Raw genomic sequence first — 22,038 nt, forward strand, 5'->3', positions numbered from 1 at the left:
GGCACCAGCTTCTGAGTTCTGCAGAGGAGTCCCTCTCTCTTCTGCCCAACCCCTCACTGACACGTGCTTTGATTATGGGACTATTGGCAGAGGAGGAAGTGGCACACAATAGACACTTGGTAAATATTGACTGAAACAGCCATGCCAGAGCTGCCACACAGATAGGAAATGCTGTAATTAGAAGGGGGAGTAGCTTTGGGAGGCTTGCTTTCAATCAGGGAGCTGGGCCATTTCTGAGCTCGGCCTCAGTTCCCCGCCTGCATTGCCATGGGGCAGAGGGTGGAGGGTGGAGGGCGGGGGCGAAGATACTTGCCACAGGGCTGGAGAGACATGGAAAAATCATCTTGGATGATTTGTATGTCTGAGCTTGAACACTTTGCCTTTTAAGGCTTTGGCTAAGTGCTGGTGGTTTGATCAAGTTGAAAACCCAGCTAATAGGTGTACATTATGGGTGGGAGAACCAATAGGCAACCTAGCCCTTTGGGAAAGCAGTTTGGCAGCACATTCATACTTTTCGACCCTATAAATCCATTACCAGGGAACCAGCCTAAAGAAATAATTCCAAATACAGGAAAATAATTACTCACAAAGATACCTATTGTAACATTATTTTTGATAGAAAGTCTAAATGTTCAACAGAGAGGGAGGCTAAATGAACCATGACAGACCCATCAAATGGAATACTATACAGCCTATAAAATACTTTTTATAAAGGATATGCCATATGGGCAACTCTTAAACTATGGTACATTTTGAAAATATACAAGTTATATTTTTGCCACGGCTGTAACTGTGTAAACATAACAACCCTTCGCCCCCTAAAAGTATCTGTGCTTAGAAAAAGGCCTGAGAAGGGGCAGCAATCAAATTAATCAGTGGTTTACCTTTGAGTAGCAAAACTGGAAGGCTTTTAAATGGGTATGTGCTACTTTTACAACTATATTTAAAACTTTAAAATTACCCAGTTGGAGCTAAGGGAGCCCATTTTAGTTTGGTACCTTTCTGGTATAAGTTATTCATTTGTCTCTGGGCCTTCGTTTATAACATATGGGAAAGAAATTACTGTTCATCCAGCAGTGTGTGTGCCAGGCTCTTTGCATGCACCACTCAGTTCAGTCTTCACAACTGAAACCCCATTTTACAGATGAAGTTAAAGCTCGTCTCAGCCCTATGCTAAGAACTAGGTTTCCAGCTCGATTCTGCCCTAGGACAAAGCTCCTGCTCTTTACATCATATCAGGGGCCCCTAGGATGCCTGCTCTGGGGAAAGGGGAGTGAGAGGGACACTTGAGAGTGCTATGTCAACAGAACCAGTGTAGGCTGAGCCTTTCCCCTGAGTTTATTTCACAAGATTTGGGAGATCAGTGTTTGCCAGCAAGTGGGAAGAAGAGAGGTTTTTAGCTGCATGCAACCAGAGATGGTGCTCTCTGCTTTACCTCCCTGGCCCTACCAGCCTTTTCCTGAAACAGATTTCCCCCTCAGCCCAAGTAGCCCATTCTTCTTACCTGATAGCTGGGAACCAACCAAAAGAACATTGCAAGGCTGCATTCTCAGCCTCCTTGTACATCCCAGTGCCCTGGATTCAGTCGTAAGCCTGGGGTTGCAGTCCTGGCCCCACTGCTGATTTACTTGGGGCCTTGAGCAAGTGCAACCCACCCCCACACTGACCTCAGATCTTCTACCTATAAAATGAGACTGGACTAGAAAAGAGATTCCAAGCTCCAATGCCAGGCCACTAACAAACAACACAGACCAGTTATAAGAGCAAGAGCTCTGGTAAGAACTCTGACAGAAAGGAACAACTTCTCAGTCTCAGACAATCATTGCCATGCAGGAATGCACGCACAGAGCTGAAAGATCTTTTAATTTGTTTGAGACAAGCCAGAAAACATGGATTTTAAAAAAATATGAAATCTCTCAGTTTATAAATATTGACTGAATTGGAATACGTATACATGCAGGTCTTCAAGCACGATACAGCCGTGGGCTGCCAGTTTGGAATCTCCGTAGTCACCTGTCTCTGAGCACCTTCCTACCCCGACCTTCTGGTACCTGGACTCCTGGTCTACAAACACTTGCTAGGGCCAGTGCTGGGCAGAATAGGACCCAGGGCTGTGACAGCAAGAAGGTCAGTCTGCTGAGAAGGAGGAGAAGGCCCTAAGTTTGCTTTCCTGGACCCCCAGGCTCGCCTTTGCCCAATACTTAGCCTTCAAAGGCTCTGTCCAGCTACCTTCTAGAAATCCCAGCTGTGACATGCACCATGTACCAAGGGCTTGCTGTATATGCTCAGCAGCACAACCTCCCTTCGTTGTCATGGCAATGATTAACCTCATGTACACACAGGGAAATTGGTCCTGATACTGATGGGCCTGAGGGCACACAACTCCCAGCTGAGCTCTTGCATATAGTCATTACAGCCCTTAGAGGGGACCCTCTGGTGCTATTTTTTCAAAGATGAATAAAACTCTTCCAGCTCATAACCTAGCAGGAGAGACAAGCCCACTAAATAGGACACTGTGTGCAGAAAGGACTATAATAATATAAACAAAGTACCACAAACCTTTTTTTTCCCCCTTTTGTTGAATTGCTAAGAAGCCTACACTTACTTGGGTGGTGACATCAACCCAACTCAGTGCAGACTCCCTTATTCATTCAGCAAAGATTTATTGAGGGTCTGTGGTGGCCTGACACTAGTCTGGGCACAAGGGACTAAATAAAGCACAAAATGGGCATCTATCCTTACCTCTCTGGAGCTTATATTCTAAAGACATAAAATAAATACATACATAAATATGTTAGCTGTTGCTAAGGACGGTGGAGAAAAACAAAGCATGGGAAGAAAGAGGAGTACTGTAGGAGGAGGGGTTGTATTTTAAACACAGTGGTCAGAGAAGATTCACTGAGAGGGTGACCTTGGAGCAAAGACCTAAAGGGGGAAAGAGAATACACGGGGCAGAGATCTGGGAGAAGAGCATTCCAGGCAGAAGGAACAGCATGTGCAGAGGCCCTGATGAAGGGTTGTACAAGAAGGCAGGGTGGCTAGAGCAGAGTGAATGAGGGCGAGAGGTGATGAGGTCAAAGAGATAAGCGGGGGTCAGGGGAGGGATGCACAGAACTTTACATCAGCCGAAGAAAAGGCTTTAGCCTCTATTGAAAGGAAGGACCGTTGGAGGGGTTTTGAGTAGAGGAATGACCTGATCCAATTTGTGTTCTAAAAGTATCCCTTTGGCTGCTGGGTAGAGTTTGTAGGAGATAATGAGACCTGCATCATCCAGGAGAGAGATGGTGGTGGCTTGGACCAGGGATGGAGCAGTGAAGATGCCGAAAGGTGTCAGATTCTGCGACTGTGTTTCCTTCTGTAAAATGCATACACTGTGCCGGGAATAAAAGCTGACAGGCTTTTCTGATAGACGTGAGAGTGTTGGCCTACCCGACTGGAATGATGGGATTGCCATTAACTGAAATGAGGGAAGCTGCAGGAAAACAGATTTTTTAAGGCAAAATCAGAAATTCATATTTTGGATGTGTTAATTTTGAGATAGTCTGTTAGACCAAAGTGGCGATGTCTTGAAATCCTGTTGTTTGGTAGACAATGATCGGTTTAGGGTTTTTCTTTCCTTTTCTTTTTTTGCAAGTAGACTTAAGAAAGCATAAAATGAATCTGTAGTCAGGAACCTCTCAGATACAAACAAGTATAGTATTTCAGATTAAGATTTTGGACAGGGAGAAAAATGTAATATACATGAATAACATTGAGAATAAGAATATATTCAAGTGAATAAATAATTACTGCTATTTGCAGAGTGCTGTCCCTATGCCAGGTCCTTGCTAGGCACTTCACGTATGTTATTGCTTGTTGTGATTATACTCATGCACAACTGTAATTAGCCCCATTTGAGAGATAAGGAGAATGAGGCTTAGAGGAGTAAAGTGGCATTCCCACTGTCATAAAGATGGTGGAGTTTGGAATTCAAATTTCCAAATCCAGTCATATTTGATCTAAAATTCAGTTACATTCGATGCTCAAGCCATGGTTTCTTTCTGTCAGGTTAGTCTGCCTGTCAGCAAAAGGGGAAAACTTGTTCTGAGATAGATAAAAGGTGGCCAGGTGCGGTGGCTCTTGCTTGTAATCCCAGCACTTTGGGAGTCCGAGGCAGGCGGATCACAAGGTCAGGAGTTTGAGACCATCCTGGCCAATATGGTGAAACCGCGTCTCTACTAAAAATACAAAAATTAGCCAGGGGTGGTGGCAGGCACCTGTAGTCCCAGCTACTGGCTGAGGCAGGAGAATTGCTTGAACCTGGGAGGCGGAGGTTGCAGTGAGCCAAGATCGCACCACTGCACTCCAGCCTGAGCGACAGAGCGAGACTCCATCTCAAAAAAAAAAAAAAAAAAAAAAAAAAGATAAAGGGCCTTTAAAATAGGACGTAGTTGTTTGTAGAATCTCCCTTTTAAAACATTTTAGAATGCTTACTTTGGCTAAATTAAGAGGTAGGGCAGCTTCTCCAGAGAAGGAAAACTTATTAGGAGAGGCATTTATTAATCACCCACCCTCTTCCAGCAAGTGTGAGCCACATTGGGCATTGTTGAGGCCCTGGATCTTATTGAAGGTGAAAGAATTCAGCATGGCATGGGAAGTACCACTGGGAATCAGGTGGACAGCGATCAGCTGCTGAGAACAGCAGGGCAGCTGCAGCTGGAGAGGGAGAAGGGAGCTAGGGGGAGAGATGAAGGAGCTGCTATGAGATAGGCTCCTGGGCTAAAACAGGCACGGTTGGGTGCGCTGGGCTTCGTGTCTCCCTGCTGAGCCCCTGGGAGCTGCAGGAAGATAGATGAACCTTGGCTTCCAACAGGAGCGGCATGCCTGGAACTGTTGGTGGGATTAGAATGAGCTGGCCCTGCTTCTATGGCTCCACTGTGGCCTTTGGCAAGTCTTCACTTTTCTATCTAGAAAAGTGGGACTCGATTGTCATGAAATGCCAGGAGAGCGAGAGAGAGTGTGTGTGCACAAGTGACAGGGAGAGAATGCAAGTGCAAGAGACACCATGAGTGGTTTTATGTGGTTTCTTGTTTTGTATTACCAGGAACGACGAAGCTCTCTGATCTCAGGTTGGGTGGGGGCTTTGTCTGTGGAAAGGGGCTGTCGTCGCAGGCAGAGCAGATGACATCTCCACATCCCTTTAGTCCTTTGGTCCATGTGTTCCATGTGTCCTTCAATCTGACGTGAGCAAAGCACAGCACACACAGGGCAACTTTGGGGAGCTCTGAGGGCACCATCTTTCCTTGGGACCCACTTTGTAGACTCCCAGTGGACCATCATCTTGCCCTGCAGCCAACCCCATGCAAAAGTGTTCCTTTTAACATTCCTTTTAGGGAGATCTTTATTTCTCCCAAAGAACCAATTTTCTTCCTGCCCTCCCATAACCATGAGAACAATAAGACTGAGCATACTTTCCCTTTTGGCATCAGTGACCAGGAAGCTTGGAATTGAATCTCAATGTCATTATTGCCATCATGTTTTTGTGGTCAGCATGGATATTCCCTTCTTCCCTGGGCCTCAGTTTCAATGCATATTTTATTGCATGTCATTTATGAGCTGCCTTAAAATGGTCAGGACTTCTCCGGTCATAGCCCTAGGCCTTCATTCCAAGATTTCTTTACTTGAAAAGATATCCTTTGTTCTTTTTTTTTTTTTTTTTTTAATTTTTGCCCTGGTGAGGGCAAGGGTTGTGGTACAGAAGCCTCACTGATAGATTCAGGAGTCTAGCCCCAAGCCCAGGCTCTGTCCCTGACTTTCTGGGTAACCTCAGGCAACTAACATGCTTTTTCTGGGTTTCAGTTTCTTTCTCTATAGAATGATAGGTTGTGATGAGGTCTACTCCAGATCCTTTCCATTCTGATTCTGAGAGTGTGTTAGTCCCTGTTGGTACTTGGGGTAAATGCCAGGGGATTAGGGGCATGACCCCAGGATCCTAAGAATCAAGGCAGAAATCTGGAAAAAATGAGAATTTATAGGGATGGAAGTCTCACCATTTTCCTCATCCTGTGATGCTTTAGAGCTGGAAGCTTGGGAGAAGGGGGAGGGGAGAGAAGCCAGACTGAGGCTTGACAGCTCTATCAGTCAGGAAGCCCAGGGAAGCATATGCTGTGGCCAAGGTTGCTGAAGGGCCTCCATCTGCCAGGAGCCACTTGCCAGGCAGCCACCAAGCTGGGGCTGGCACCACTGTCCCTCCGTTCCTCACATTTCTCCATGGATGTCTACAGAGGGGCAGCCATGAAGCAGCTGGGATGGTGGAAACATGGGAACCAGTGTTCCCCCTAATACTCCCTACCCAGACAGGAGGCCTGCCAGACATTGCCCTCGAAAGCCAGCCCAGGTCGGTTGGCCTAGTAGAGTTTGCCAGTCATTTCAGAGTCACTCATGCCTGGGCCTGCTGATGTCCCCTGAGGTGATAAACAAGAATTATTTCTGAGGAAGGAAAAAAGAGAGATCTCCTTCGACAGGTAATAGTGATAGCAAGAAATGTTCAGTCCTCTAATTTCCCAAGAACTGCCCCCATCCCTCCGTTCATTACCTTGGTTGGATCCCAAAGAGACAGGCAGGGCCAGGAAGGTGGCGCCTTCCCGAGTGAATGCATGAGACAGCTGGGATGAACAGAGGTCAAAGACCCAAGGTCACCAAGAGGGACAATGTGATATAGCTCAGAGGAGCTGAGGGTCTCTCAGTGGTGGGCTTGCACAGCAGCTAGGCTGCTGGGTGGGACACAGCAGTTGTTAGAAGAGGCAGGAGCAGTGCTCCTCATGGAAGGGGCTTCTCCTTTGCCTGTGAGGCTGATTCTTAGAGGAACAAGGAAAGTCACTAGTTAGGGAGAAGGCACATGAGGAATTTCTTTTTTTTTTTTTTTTTTTTTTGAGATGGAGTCTCCACTCTGTCGCCCAGGCTGGAGTGCGATGTCGTGATCTCGGCTGACTACAACCTCCGCCTCCCAGGCTCAAGATATTCTCTTGCCTCAGCATCCCGAGTAACTGAGATTACAGGCACTCACCACCTCGTCCAGCTAAGTTTTCTATTTTTAATAGAGACAGGTTTTTCCATGTTGGCCAGGCTGGTCTTGAAATCCTGACCTCAAGTGATCCACCCACCTCGGCCTCCCAAAGTGCTGGGATTACAGGTGTGAGCCACCTTGTCTGGCCAAGAATTTCTTTTTAAACAACTTTCTGTAGCATGCTTACCTCTTATGTCTGTGATGTCCTGCTTTTATGGAAGTATGACCAGCCCAAAATGCAGGTATATACCTGCTCATCTCCACTGTGGTATCTTAGAGTCTCATGGAAAAGTAGGTTTTTTCTTTTATGCAGCAGAATGATAAGTGTCCCAGGTCTACTGTATTATGAGACCTTCATGATGCAGTAGAAATGCAGGTGTCCACGACCTGGAAATCCAGGGTCCAGCCGTTGGTGACTCTTGTAACCTCTGGGGCTTCAGGTTTCCCATAGATCAGATGGACTAGTCTCTACCTGGCCTCCCTGTATGGGGAACTTGTGTGAGGATTCAATGAAGTTGTGAATATGCAAGAGCTTTAGGGGCAGCCTCAGCTACCGGTCTCCTCCAGGCTGACCCAGAGTCTGGGGAAGCATCCTGGGCCCAGCTACCTGAAGTCAGGTAGAGCGGGGAGCACTGGCTCTTGCTCCCCTTCTGCTGCAACTTGCTGAGCCATTCTGGGAGAGTCCCTACCCCTTTCTGGACCATGCCTGTCTTTTTATTAATACAATGGTTCATTTAAATACACACACACACACGCATGCACACACACACGTGTGTGTGTGTATATATAATGGAGTCAGGGGCATGGTGGCTCACACCTGTAATCCCAGCAACTCAGGAGGTGACGCTGGTAGATTGCTTGAGGCCAGGAGATTGAGACCACCAAGAGCAACATAGTGAGACCCCACCTTTAAAAAAATAAAAAAAAAAAAGATTAGCCAGGTGAGGTGGCTACTGGAGAGGCTGAGGCAGAAGGATCACATGAGCTCAGGAGTTTGAGGCTGCAGTGAGCTATGATTTTGCCACTGCACTCCAGCCTAGGTGACAGAGTGAGACCCTGGCTCTAAAAAAAAAATTATATATCACATGTATTTTTAAAAATTTGTTTTTTATTGAGATATAATTTACATTCCATAACATTTATCCTTTTAATGGCCGGATGCAGCCTGTAATCCCAGCACTTTGGGAGCAGGGAGGCCAAGGTGGGTGGATTGCTTGAGACCAGGGGTTCAAGACCAACCTGGCCAACATGGAGAAACCCCATCTCTACTAAAATATACAAAAATTAGCCAGGTGTGGTGGTGCATGCCTGTAATCCCAGCTACTTGAGAGGGTGAGTCATGAGAATCACTTGAACCCGGGAGGCGGAGGTTGCAGTGAGCTAAGATTGTGCCACTGCACTCTAGCCTGGGCGACACAGTAAGACTCTGTCTCAGAAAAAAAATTAAATTTTTAAAACGTACAATTGAGGGATTTTAGGATACTCACAAAATTATATAACCATCATCACTATCTACTTCTAAAACATTTTTTATCTTCCCAAAAAAGAAACCCCGTTCCCATTACCAGTCATTCCCTGTTCCTTCTTCCCTTCCAATGTGTTTTCTGTCTGTATGCATTTGCCTGTGCTGGACATTTCATATAAATGGAATCATGCAATATGTGGCCTTTCGTATCTGGCTTCTTTCATTTAGCATAATGTTGTCAAGGTTCACCTATGTTGTAGCATGGATCAGTAATATTTCATTCCTTTTATAGCTAAATATTCCATTGCATAGACGTATCACATTTTATTTATGCATTCTTCTGTTGATGGACACTTGGGTTGTTTCCACCTCTTAGCTATTGAGAATAGTGCTACTGTGAACATTCTTATACAAGTTTTTGTTTGAACATCTATTTTCCATTCTTTGGGGTATATACCTAGCAGTGGAATTGCTGGTTCATATTGGCAATTCTATGTAAACATAGAATTTTCGAGGAACCACCAAACTGTTTTCCATAGCAGCAGCATCATTTTACATCCCCACCGGCAATGCATGAGAGTTCTAATTTCTCCACCTCCTTGACAACGCTTGTTATTGTCCATCTTTTTTATGCTAGCCATCCTAGTGAATGTGAAGCAGTATCTCATTGTGGAAAATCAGTATTCCATAGATTTTTAACCTGAAAAATCCTTTTTAAAAAGTAGTCTTACTTCACACCTTCCCTATGTAGAACACATAGGAGAGGAGCCTCTTCAGGTGAAATGGGGAAGAAGGCCCAAGCCACCCCTCCCAGTAGGTGCAGAGGCAAGTCCTCTTGGGTAGTTTGAAGACCTAGGCTTGATGCCCTTCAGCTCTGGAATCTGAGTCTAATCACTGGAGACAAGTCCTGTGTAGCAGCTGCCTCAGCCCTCAACCTATGCTGGTTGCCTGGGGAACCTCCTCACAGCATTTGGCCAAGTTGTGGGTCTGCCTTGCTGCTATGTTGGGGTTGCCACAGTGAGAAGAAGTCAGATGGCGCCTCATCTGTGGTCCCAGCTTTGAGGGTGGCTTGTGTGGGAAACAGGAAGCAAGCTGGAGAAATGCCAGCAAGTCCTGGAAGGAAGATCCTAGGTTTTGTTGACAAAGGAGGAGCAGAGGCGCATAGTGGCTGATGAGGCCATAGCCAATGCAGGGTTTACTGAACTCCTCAGCTGTGAATAGCCCTGGTAGTGCTAATCTTCTGAGATCTAGAGTGCGGCTGCTGGAACACTCCCAGGCCTGTCTTCTATTCCCACCTCTCTGCATTAGCATTCTAGGAGCACCAGGCACTCTGCTGTCTGATGGGTGGAATGTTCTGCGTTCTAGTGTTGCCTTGGCAAAGAGAGGATCCCTCCCAAGTTCTGCTCTGTTGATTGCAATGCTCTGCTTTCCACAGCTGTCAGTGGTTTGAGTCATCAGACACAGATTGTTCTGTTCCCTCGGATTTTAGGATAGCTTTCTTCTTGTATCAATGGCTAATTCTTTGAAAGAAGATAAATTATAGTACATACAGGGACTTTTGCTTAGCTGGAATATTAGATTAACCCAAGCACCTGGTTTTTCCCCCATGACTGTTGATTGAGTAAAATGCTGTCATGTCTCTTTGAAGAATGGAGCTTCCTAATTTTACATATGTGGAAACTGAGACCCAAAAGTCCTAGTAATGAGGGAGAAGGAAGCATCAATTAGAAGCCCATAATTTCATTGACAGCTCTAGAATTAGAGAATGTTAGATCCAGAGCACCTTCGAGACCATCTAATCTGACTGTTTGGTCTATTCAATGTGCTTGTTTAAACCATTGTATTACCAACAGTTGTGTGTTGATTGTGTTTGTTTTTATGAAATTTCCCAGGGGATGGTGTTCGCTGAGTTTTAGTCCAAGGCATAGCATGCTAAGTGGTCAAGACAGTAAGTGATAGGAGAAGTCACTGGTGGAAAGGCTGTGGGTGGGTCCTAAAGAAAGAGTGCAATGTATGCTTGAGGACAGGCAGGGAAGATACTGCAGATGGGACAAACAGCCCATGTAGAGACGCAGATTTGGGAGTGACTAGCCGAGGTCTCCTGGATGTCTCAGAGAGCCAGTTGCAAAGGATGTAGATGGGAGGGCCTTAAACACCCACATCAAGAGCTTTGCTCTGATTTCTACCTAATCTGGGACTTCCAAGGAATTTTGAACAGGATCCAGGCCCTTTTCTCCATTGTTCCTGCCATGACCCTGGCCCAGGCCCTCCTAATTTCTCCCCTGGTTGGTAACCTCCTAACTGGTATCTGGTATCCCTCCCTCTCCACACAGGCTCCCTATCAGGAACTTTCTAAAATGCAAATATGATTGTGCCCCTTTCCTGTAAAGCACTTGCATGGCTTCCTGTTGCTCACAGGACAAGATCCTGGCTTAAGTGGCTCTGTGTGGCCTGCCCCCCTCCTTCTGCAGCCTCACTCCCACTGTACTTCTGCCCTCAACAGGCTCCCTAGTTTCCGAGCAGCCAGCTGTCACTCACTGCCTGTGTCCAGCCTTCTCCTTCCCTCCCATTTGCTGCTGCCGCCTGGTGAACTCCTATTCATCCCTCAAGACCCAGTGCAAATTTCTTGTGTAGAGAAGCATTCCTGGATCCTCCTGAAGACACTATTATGCCTTGAATGTGTTTCTGTTTTGAAGCTCACTTCATGTTACTTCCAAAATACTGGCTGCTCCCATGTTTTAGTGTTTATTGTGTGATAGGCACTGACCCAAGCCCCATACTCACATTATTTTATGTTATTCTCACAGTAACCATATGAGGTGCATTCATTACAGCCCCAGTTACAGATATGGGCACTGAGGCTCAGAGAAGTGGGTGACTTGCCCAAGGCATGCAGCTGAAGGGTGATAGCTGGCATTTGAGCCCAGATCAGTTCATATCGACTTCTGCAGTCGTTAGTCTCATGCTCCCTGGACCCCCATTGTCTGGGGGGGTTAGGAAGTGTTGAGCATTAGAGGGAGCAGTCAAAGGAGTGGATGCAGCAGGGTTGCTATGGTGTGGACCAGATGGGGAAGTGGAGGGAAGTTCAGTGAGGGCAGAGGCTGGGTTTACTCTGGGGTTAAAGTGATGAGAGACTATCAGCCCAGCTTCCCACAGTTAAGGGTTTTCTTTCTACCTTCCTTTCCAAGTGGCAGCCTATGGCCACCTGGGAAGAGGCCTGTGGGACTCCAGGCTAAGCAGGTGGCATGGTGACAAACACCATGGCAACCTGCCTCCTTGCTAGGGCCTAGAAGGGAGGGAGGACCTGAGAGAGCACAGGGTGCACACTGAGTTTTCTGAGTAGGATCCTGAGAGGTGGCTCCCTTTGGGCCTGGGTGGCTTCTGCCCTCCCATGAGGGACCCTGCCTGCAAGGTCCCATCCCAGCAAGGGAAATGCCTCTTCCACCTTTGTCCCTGATGAATAGCTGGCTCTGGGTTCCCAGGAGACTGTTAGCTGTACCCAGGTACAAATGCCACCCCCTTCCCTCCCCCAGGCCAGGGAGGAAGGAAGAGGGAACTCAAGAGGAGGCAGGTATGGGGTTGCCAAGCAAGATAGTGGCAGGGACAGCTGGGACAAGGCCCTCATTGTAGCAAGGCCACACGCAGCTCCAAGACAAACCAGGCATTTTGCCTGCCTCCCAGGACTGGGCCTAGCACACTGCCTGGACTTTCCTGGCTCCTTAGAACACTCACTCACACTGGCTTGGAAGAGCCCATCATCAGATCTGAGTCCTGCCTCTGCTGGAAAGTCCTCCTGAAGGCTCAGCCTCCTTTTTGCATCCTCCCAAAAGCCAGAAGGGCAGGGGTGATGGTGGGAAAGTTGTTGGTGAAGACAGGCTGACCCGGGCCGGAAGCCAGAGCATGTCACACCTGCAGCTGTGTGACCTTGGGCCCAAATGCAGTAACAAAGCCGGCCTTGAAGGATTGCTGCTTCAAGTAATGGACCAAGGCAGACAAGAGCACTCAGCATGGCCACCTTACCACTGAAGGATTCAGGCAATGGCAGGTGATCCTTGGAGCCCTTGCCCATGTGCCCCTCTGCACCATAAGCTGTTCCTGGTCAAGATCCTCCTGTGCCCAGGAGGCAGTGAGCCATTTATGGCCATCCTCACAAGCGTGGAGGAGCACTGATGTCCTCTCAGCCCCAAATCGCCCCTCCTCCATGGTTCCTGCTCTAGGGGCCAGCCCTACAGTTCCAGGAGGCCCTGCCTGGGTGACTGGGGCATGATGAGTGGGAAGCATTGCCAAGCTGGGGCAAGCAGCTCAGGTGACAGGTGTGGTGTCGGCAGGTCCTGCAGCCCAGCACCCAACACCTCCAGGCAGACAATGCTGGCTGTGTCCAGACCCTCCAGGGGAACAGGCCATGTTCTATGTCCCTGCCAGGAAACAGGCCATCTGAGTAGTGCCTTTGTCCACTCAGGAGGCAGCCCCGCCACTGGCTGGGATGACCAGGCTCCGGGGAGGCCCTGACGTGGGAAGGGGGTGGTCCTCGGGCCAGAGACCCTGGGGTTTGAGATCCAGCCCCTCAGCATCTGATGTTGACCTGGTTTCGATATTGGCTCTGCCACACACCTGGGATGTGACTTGGCCAAGTCCCTTCCCTCTTGGTGGCTCGATTCCTCATCTGTAAAAGGGGACTAATCACAGCACTTCCTCATAGGGTTGTTGAGAGGAGTCAATGGCATAATGTACGTAGCGTGGTTGGCACGAGGTCTGGTGTGCAGTGGGGCTGGGTGAATGCTTCCCTCCAGCATGGGGAGAGGTCCGGGCATGACATCCTCAGCCAAGTCTCCTGTAACCCAGGCTGCTGTCCTCAGTCCCTGCTGTTACTGTGGAAGGAGGGGACTGAGGTCTCTGGAGCTGGCAAAGGACCAGCACATTGGCTGCAAAGAGCCCAGGTTCCCCACTCTGCCCCAGACTCCAGTAACTTTGGGCTAATGCCCAGTATAGCCCTCCTCACAGCAGCCAAAATCCAGCCCAGCATGGGGCCTCTCCCTTCCTTAAGCCCTGGAAAGGCTGCCCTTGAAGCCCAAGCCTCTACCCAGGAAAGAAGCCTAAGGACTCGGGGGCAGGAACCAGGGGCTTGAGTCTACCTGCCCACTTAGCAAGAGGCCCAGTGATGGGTCTCTCTAGGCATGAACGCTTCCTCCTGGGTCTACCCACTGGGACACCCCCAGCGGAGGGCCTCTGCTCCCATCCACCCCAGTGCTCATCTGCTTTAAGTTTGTACCCCTACATTCCTGGTAGATGCCAAAACCAGCATGCGCATTGCATGGGTGGGTGCGGACATGCCTGTGTGCCGCATGGGTGCGGGAGGGCCTGGCTGCATGTCCTGCGTCATGGGCTGGCTGCCTGAGCACGTTCATGGAGACACGTGTGGCATGTCTTGGAATGGCAGGGACATGGTACCTTCTCGTGTTGGTGTGTATCCATATGTCTTTCTACACATGTGCTGGTATGTTGGTCTGTCTTGTCTCCCCTGTAGACGGGAAGCCCCGAACCACGCGCCGACTGGGAAGGTGATGGTCGGCGAGACCAGCCCATCCTAATTCGGGGTTCCTGGTCCTGCTCCAGGAGTCCTGCAGCCTGCAGCCCCTACCAGAGAGGGAGGACTGAACAGCAAGGGGGTGTGTGGGTCTGAGTATCAGGGTCCTGGGGAAGAAGCAGGCCTGGCTCGTAGAGTAGAAGACTCGGTGCCGGCAGTCAGGAGGCCCTGCTCCTGAAGCCTCTGTGACGCTGGGCACGGCCTTCACTCTGTCTGGGGCACATTCACTCATCTGGAGAACACAGGGTTGGACTGATTATTTTTAGCCACTCCTGACGGTCGTGGTTTTAAGTTGGGTGGTGGGAACCTGTGCACCAGCCCCATTCAATTCATTGGTGGAGGCAGCCGTGGCCTGCCAGGCCCTCATTCCTGGGGTGTCCTGCTGAAGGGTGAGAAGAGAAGCCATGCCGGGCAGCGGCCCCAGCGAGAGGATGACGTGGCCTGGCCCGGCCTTTTCTGCGGGCCCCCCAACCCGCCCTCTCTCCTCAGCCCCTGGGATACCGCCCATCCCACCCCTTACTCGGACCCGCAGCCTCATGGCCATGTCCCTGCCGGGAAGTAGACGGACCTCTGCTGGATCCCGCAGGTGAGTCTCCCCCTTGCTCACAGCCTAGGCTTCGGAGGGCAGGAGGAGGGCGCATGGGCCTCTCTCCACCTGCCACCAACTTGCAGTGTGTCTTTGAGCAAATCATTTCCCATTCCCATCTTTAAAATGGGCTTGCTAACACCTGCCTCCTCCTGGAACTATTTAATGGCTCAGATGACACAGTGGATGTGAGAGTTCTCGGAAGGCGTAAACCACTGGATTTCTACCAGCAGTAGCCTCATCAATAGGCTTATCAATATTGTTTGATTTTCACGACTGGAGGGGAATCTTGCAGTCATCCACTTAGACTCACTTGGTGTCCCTTGGTTTTTACCCCCGTTTTTACAGGGTCCTCCTCCTGTCCCCACCCCTGTCTGCCCCATTCTTCTCCACCTCTGTCTCAGTCTATGCAGGGATCTCCTCTCCTGGGTTTGGGGAACCCCAGAAGTTGAGGACCTTGATAAGAGCATATGAGGCCCCACCCTTGCCCCACAGCCCTGCCGGCCCCCATTCTTGTCCCTGGGGAGCCAGGAGGACCAGCCTTCTTCTGGTTTTCCATCTTGATTTGCACTGTCTGTTCTGTCACCCCTGTCTGTGCGTCTCTCTCTCCCTGCTTCTCTCCCCTGTGGTGACCCCAAAGCGGGGGCACTTTGGGCCGCAGCGGCCTGGCAGTGTTCGCCCAGTGTCCGCAGCTGCCCGCCAGCCAGAACGAGCACCTGCCTCTTCTTCCTGCCTCCAGGCGCACCTCTCCACCTGTGAGCGTGCGGGATGCCTACGGCACCTCTTCGCTCAGCAGCAGCAGCAATTCCGGCTCCTACAAGGGCAGTGACAGCAGTCCCACGCCAAGGTAATTGGCCCCTCCTCTCTGGGCCTGGCCCTGCTGGCTGGGAACAGGTTGTCCTGGGGTGGGAGAGGTAAGGGAGCAGGGTCATGTTCTAACCACCCCCGACGCCAGCATAGCCGCTGGCTGTGTGACCTTGAGCAGATCATTTCTCCTTTCTGAGCCTCAGTTCCTGTCTGTAAGATGCATATGATAATATACAGCTGTACATAAAAAAATACAGTGGCTTAAACAAACTAGGGGTGATACTTGCAGAAAAGGAGCCAGGGGTCAGCAGCTCCCTGAAGTGTCAGCGACCCCATGTCTTCTCCTGCTGCTCCACCATCCTTGGTGTACAGCTTTTGTCTTTGTCATCACAGGTGGCTTCTGTACCTCCAGGCATCAGGCCCGCCCTCCAGGAAGGAACAGGTGGAAAGGACCAAAGCCCTCCTCAGAGGTTGTTTTTCTGAGAGGGACACCTTGCCCCCAAATCCTGCCAGTTCTTGCTGGCCAGAACTGGGTCATGTGAATAACTCTAGCTGCAGGGCCAGTTAGTGTCTTCCCCAGAACAGCACCACCCCAGACAAAATGGGGGTTCCGCTAGGAAGAAAGCAAGATGAGTATTGGGAAGCAGCCTGCAGTGTTTACCATCATGCACTTCTCAGGGCAGCCCTTTGAGAGTGGCAGAGGTGGAACTGGCTTGGAAGGCGAAATGTTACGAATGCAGCATATGCCAAGTTGTAGTCTTGGGTGAGGTGAACTCGGACTCACAAAGCAGGATCATGTTGGAGAAGCAGGTGTAGGGGAGCTGTGGGTTCTTGAAGACCAGGAAGCAAGCGCTGTCATGGTAGGCCTTGTCCTGCTTCCCCAGCATTGAAATACAAGTGGGAGGTTGGGGCGTGTGGGGAACCAGCGTAGGCTCTGGATTTGGTCTCATCCTGTCTGGAGCCTCCATTTCCTTTCTTTAAAGTGGAGCTAATAACTCGGAAGCTTCAGTGACTTGATATCTACAGACCGCCTGTGCATCCTAGTTGGCCAATAACTGATACCTCCTATTGTTAGAGCTTTGATCTGACTTAAGGCCAGGAGATGCCTGGCCTGCGGCCCCCATGGCTGGAGCACCTCCTAGGAGGGCTCAGTGGAGAGGATGTCATTTGTATGAAGCGATGTCCAGAGCCACCGAAACAGCCGCTCTTAGATTTCCGTCGTGACACACGTGATGGGTAACACTCATGTGCAGGACCCATGCCCCAGCATCCTGGCTGTAACACCACCCCAGATACTGGGGGACATAGGAGTAAAGTGTTAATTTACATTTTGAAAACCATATAATTGGCAACTTTAATCTTTTCTATTAGTAACAGATTTTGTAACACATCTTGTAACTGCAGCCCATGGAGGTGATCCCAACCCCAGGGCTGAGAATTGCTCCCAGCGAAGGGTCTTCTTCCCCACAACGAGGGTTGTTGCCCCGGGGTGAACAGTGGGGCTACAGTTAGGTCCCCTCTGCAAATAGCCAGGCTTTCCAAGGCAGGAATAGCTGAGAAACATGCATCATAGCATATTTTTTTTCTAATTTTAGTGTGTGTATATATATATATATATATATATATATACACATATACATACACACACATACATATATATATATACACATACATATATATTTTTTTTTTACAAAGAGCTAGTGGCTAAAAATGTATACGTGTTAAATTTTATATCAGGGAAAAATACTCATGAAAGCAAAATGAAAAGAATGTAAAATAGTTACTTCCTTTCTAATCCTCAATCCTTACTAGTTTAGCTAATCTTGGTTCCCCCACTCCTACCACCCCTTGCCAAGCAGAGAGGAGACCTGCGTGACTTGGCTTGAGTTGACCTAGGGGCCATGAGGTGAGTACATAGAAGAAAACCACTTCTCATTCCACTTCTATCACCACTTTCTCTTTGACAGCTTACAACTTACAAGTACTTTTTCCTCAGTAAACACTATACAGCTTCCATGGAACTTTTAAAACTGCCTCCAGCTTGGCTGCTTCAGCAAATGGGCCTCACCAGGGCCTGCCTTTTCCAGGCTCATAAAGGGGCATTGCCCCTCCCTAGACCTGCTGGTCACTCTCCCCTCAAGGAGCAGAGTTGGATGGCAACAAGGCCTGAGTCTCGTGAGATACATGCCCAGGTTTTAAGCCAAGATCCAAGGTTTCTTTATGAGCAAAACAACGAGCAGCCAGGACGCTGAGAGTAGAGCTGGTTGGGCCATAGTCTGTTGTGGATTTGGGGCATTCTCCTTCCCGCTGAAAGCCTGGCCCTCCCTCCCCCACTGGCACCTGACTGCCCTCTGGGTGGAAATTCCTTCCCCTTTGCCCTGGTAGGGCACCATGTCAGTGCCGCCCTGTGCCGGGAGCAGTGCACGTCCAGCCTGCTGCCACCCCAGAGTACTGCAGTGGACAGGTCCCTGCCCAGATCTGGCAGGTGTTCATGTGTGTGCTCCCATGTGCCCCCGGAGGTGAAAGTGTGAACATGTGCCTGGGCTGGTGCCCTAGTATGTGTGAGTACCCGCAAGGCACAAGTGTGTCTCCACGTATGTGGGCATGCAGGTGCGAATGGACTGGGAATTGACATCCCAGGAAGTGTGCGTGCATGTAGTGCACACCCACATGGACACAGTGGGGATGAGGAGTGAGAGTGCCAGGGCATGTATGGAGACAGCTGTGCCTGTGCGTTTCTGCCCTCCCTGTCCCCAGGCTGTGAGGGATCTCAGCTCTAGAGAGGAGAGCTTCTGCTTCCACTTGGGAGATGTTTCCTCCTCTGTGGGGGTGACTCCTTGTCTGCCATGCAGACCCAGAATCTGCCACTTATACCTCAGTTTCCAGCCTTCAAACTCATTCTCTGGGTTGGAAGACGAGGTATCTGGGTTCTGGGGTACACCACCAGGATTGTCTGAGGGGCTCAGGGCAAGAGCTATCCTCTTTGAGGCCAGCGGCCCCTCTAAGAGATGAAGACAGTCCCTACTTCCAGGGCTGCTATAAGGATTGACGGCATTGGTCAAGCGCTTGGCCTGGTTCCAGGCTTACACGTGTGCTCTGGGATATATCTCCCCACCCAGCCCTAACTAGAGGAGCCCTGAAGCCTGCATCCTGACTTAGAGGAACTCTACTAAAACCCGCCTTCCAGAAGGCTGAGGGTTCTCCTGCCTTGTGTGGGAGACCTGGCTTGGAGCCATCTGGTGGCTGGGGATGGTGAGGCTGGCGTCCCCTTGCTCCCCAGAGGTAAAGCACCTGTGCCTTGCCTGACCTCTTCCTCCCTCTGTGATGATGGGCATCCCCTTGCAGGCGCTCCATGAAATACACGCTGTGCAGTGACAACCATGGCATCAAGCCCCCGACCCCGGAGCAGTACCTGACCCCCCTGCAGCAGAAGGAGGTGTGCATCCGGCACCTGAAAGCCCGGCTGAAGGACACGCAGGACCGGCTCCAGGACCGGTGAGTGGGTGGCCACGAGCAGCCCTGCGGGTATCCCACCAGCTCCACACTCAGGAAAACCAGGGCTCTGGGGTACCTCTTGGAAGGAGGAGTGGCTGGGGGTCTCCCAGCATCCATGTGCTCTCTTCTTCCTAGCAAAGCCTCGTTTGAGCCCACTTGCAGACCCTCAACCCCGGCAGCTACTCACCTTGACTGCTCCACGAGGCTGTTGGGGACCAGGCGGGAGCGGTTTCCCATGAGGGCCTGCCCTGTGGGGCCTCCCGCCTGTGCAGTCCTCTCCCAACTTCAGCCTGGCAGCCCCTTTGGCTACTTCTTTTCCTCTGGCTCCCGTCTTCCAGGAGTTGGGGCACAGGGCTTCTTTCAGACTTACTTGTCTCTTTTGGGGGAGAAACAACTCTATCCTTCCTCGCTTCCTCCCGAGTGAGTCACCAGAGGGCTTGTGGCCAACCTCGACTTCAGGCCCCGGAAGCCATCTACTTCCTGCTGTGGAGGAATATCATGAGAAGCCTCTTGCTGAGCTCCTCCCCAGCCCAGGTGTCTCCCAGGAGCCCCCGCAGGCCCGTGTGAGCTCATTCTCAAGTGCTTGATCCCAACTCTCCCAGCTTCTACCCTCCGGCCCAGTGGCTTCATCTTTGTGATCTACACTTCAGGGCGTTGATCTCCCATTGTCTTAACTATCCTTCTCTGGACTGTGTCTATGAAAACGTGCAGCCTATTGTGAGCTGGCCAAGGTGCTGCGTGGGGCTGGAGCTCAGAGCAGGCACGATGATCGCTCCTTTTTTCCTTTCTTTTTTTTTTTTCATACAGCAGCTTTATTGCAACGTAACTTACATACCATATAGTTCACCTATCAGAAGTACAATTAGATGATTGCTAGTATAATCACAGAGTTTTGCAACCATTACCACGATCTAATTTCATAAATATTTCTATCACCTCAAAATAAACCCCATTCCCATTAGCAATCACCCCCAATTTCTCTCCAACCACCCTAGTCCCTGGCAACAACTAATTTTTCTGTCTCTATGGATTTGTCTATTCTGGACATTTCATATAAATGGGATCACGCTGGATGCATGACCACATCGTTCTTGACCACAGCTCTGCCAAGCAGCCAATCCGGTTTGGATTTGTTGTGGTTTTAAAATGCAGGCGATTACGAGCAGCATTCAGTGAGCTTCATTGTCTGCAGAGGGAGGGTTTCTATTTTTATTTTCCCTCATCTTCCCAATGATGACCAGGATCTGCGTGGCCTTTTGCACTAATGCCTCAGGGAGCAGATGGCCCATCTCCCAGCTTCATTTCTAGGGCCAGCCCCATGGCTTAGAGCAGACCATCTGCCCTGTGTGGTTTGGGCAGGATGCCCTGGTGTGGGTGTGCTCACACCTTGACTCCCTGGTCACTGTCTGCCTGTTACTCCCACAGGAACCTATTGCAGGTCTTACCATGAAATATTGTCACTCTCCCCACACTCTCTCCATATCGAGTTTCATGCCTGTGCTTCCTGCAGTGGCCCACCTTCTGTTCCTCAAAGACACCATGTGCTTTTGCACCTCTGTGCTTTCGTATGTGTCCCCACTACTTGAGATGCCCTGCCCTCTATCTTGCTCCCTGGGCAAACTTACCCTTCAAGATGCACTTCAAATGTGATACCCACTGAGGCGTGGACAAGGATCAAAGCCATGGCTCCCTGGGGTTTGGCTGGGCCCCAAGGAGAGAGAGGCAGAGACTGGCTGAGCGGATCATGCCCAGTTCCTTCTTTCAAACTCACTCTTTCTCCCAGGGTGAGGTGTGCGTGAGGAGCAGGGTGAGAGGCCAAGAGGGTTACCTAGAGTGGGCCCCCCACCTGGAGGCAGGAAGGGTGAAGGCCAAGTATCTCCCGCCCCTCAGTACCTGTTGCCTTGTCTGTTATTGGCACTCTAAGCAGCTCCAGCTGTGTCCTGATGGGTAGGTGGGCCCCTTCTAGGTGATACCATTGCTGACCTTCGTGGCCGCTGCATCCCCTCAGCCCCCAGTCCCTCCAGCATATTGTGGAATGAGATTCCTGGGCCCATTTCCTGAAGGAAATTTCTGATCTGGCTTTGAAAAGTATATGGTGCTTGATCTGGGACGATCATTCTGCTGGGCCGATAAACCCCAGAGTGACAGGCACGGGCATTTGTAGATTTTACTGCTGGGAATTTAGGGTTTAGGCTGAGGGGGCTCATGTGGGCTGCCACTAGGAAGTGAGTGAGAATGCCCGGGACAGGGTTTGACGTCTCCTGGATGATTTTCCTTCTTCCTCACTAGTGTTAATCAGTCGCCATTCTGTCTCACTCTGGTTTTACCTCTAGACCTGATGGCATATTTTTCTAACTTACCTCCCTCCCCTTGCACCCCTGGATTCATCTATGACTCAGGAATTTGAAAAGCCTGAGCATTTCTGGACAAGAGTCTGCCGACTGTCTTGTTCACCTGGTGCTTGCTCCCGTCGCTCAGGAGTAACTCTGTGCCTTTCTCGTTGATCTTTTCAGCCTTTCCTCTTTAAGATACAAGATACAAGGAGATACAAAGATGCAAAGAAGAAACTTCTAGCGTGGATAGATGAGAGCCACCCTGTTCTCATCACTCTCCTCGTTCCACCCACCACTTCTCATCGCTCTGTGTGAGGGATGATGTAAAATCGTCAGCCTCCTCCAACATTGAAAGCTGTCATTTCTCTCCCCAGGGGTCTCTGGCCAAATATTCCTCCACTGAAACTTTCTGCAACCTGCTTTAGTGGGTACTAGGAGGCTACATCACTTTCTATAGAGCAGAGATTTTCTGCCTAGTTTTTGTTGTTTCACATTAAGATTTTATTAGGTTTTTATAGCAGTAGCTACAAAACTTATAAGTATCTTTGTTGTCTAGTCTCTTCTCTAGATGATGGATTTGAATGTTGAGAGTCATCTAAATTCTGGGGGTGGGGGGTGGAGGAGGGAATTCGAGTGGTGTCTCCTCCCGACCTTTCTTCTCTCTCCAGGCAGAGGCTTCTCCTGTCTTCACCCCTCAGCCCCTCTCCCCAGCCACTCTCACTC

At 49.9% G+C, this 22,038-nt stretch overlaps 1 protein-coding gene across 11 annotated transcripts in view; it reads left to right on the plus strand.

The window, feature by feature from the left end:
• Nucleotides 1–22,038, plus strand: part of SNPH (syntaphilin) — a 41,946-nt gene that overhangs the window by 15,281 nt on the left and 4,627 nt on the right. For 2 of the 11 annotated variants that reach the window (XM_055265477.2, XM_055265482.2), the window contains 5 exons: nucleotides 13,210–13,237; nucleotides 14,035–14,176; nucleotides 14,584–14,680; nucleotides 15,321–15,527; nucleotides 18,833–18,982. In XM_055265477.2, coding sequence (XP_055121452.2) covers nucleotides 14,631–14,680; nucleotides 15,321–15,527; nucleotides 18,833–18,982 — 407 coding nt within the window. In that variant the 5' untranslated portion in view covers nucleotides 13,210–13,237; nucleotides 14,035–14,176; nucleotides 14,584–14,630. The other 9 variants (XM_055265471.2, XM_055265472.2, XM_055265475.2 and 6 more) reach the window with 8 other exon arrangements.

The sequence above is a fragment of the Symphalangus syndactylus genome, chromosome 24 (assembly GCF_028878055.3).
Source record: "Symphalangus syndactylus isolate Jambi chromosome 24, NHGRI_mSymSyn1-v2.1_pri, whole genome shotgun sequence".
Lineage (NCBI taxonomy): Eukaryota > Metazoa > Chordata > Mammalia > Primates > Hylobatidae > Symphalangus > Symphalangus syndactylus.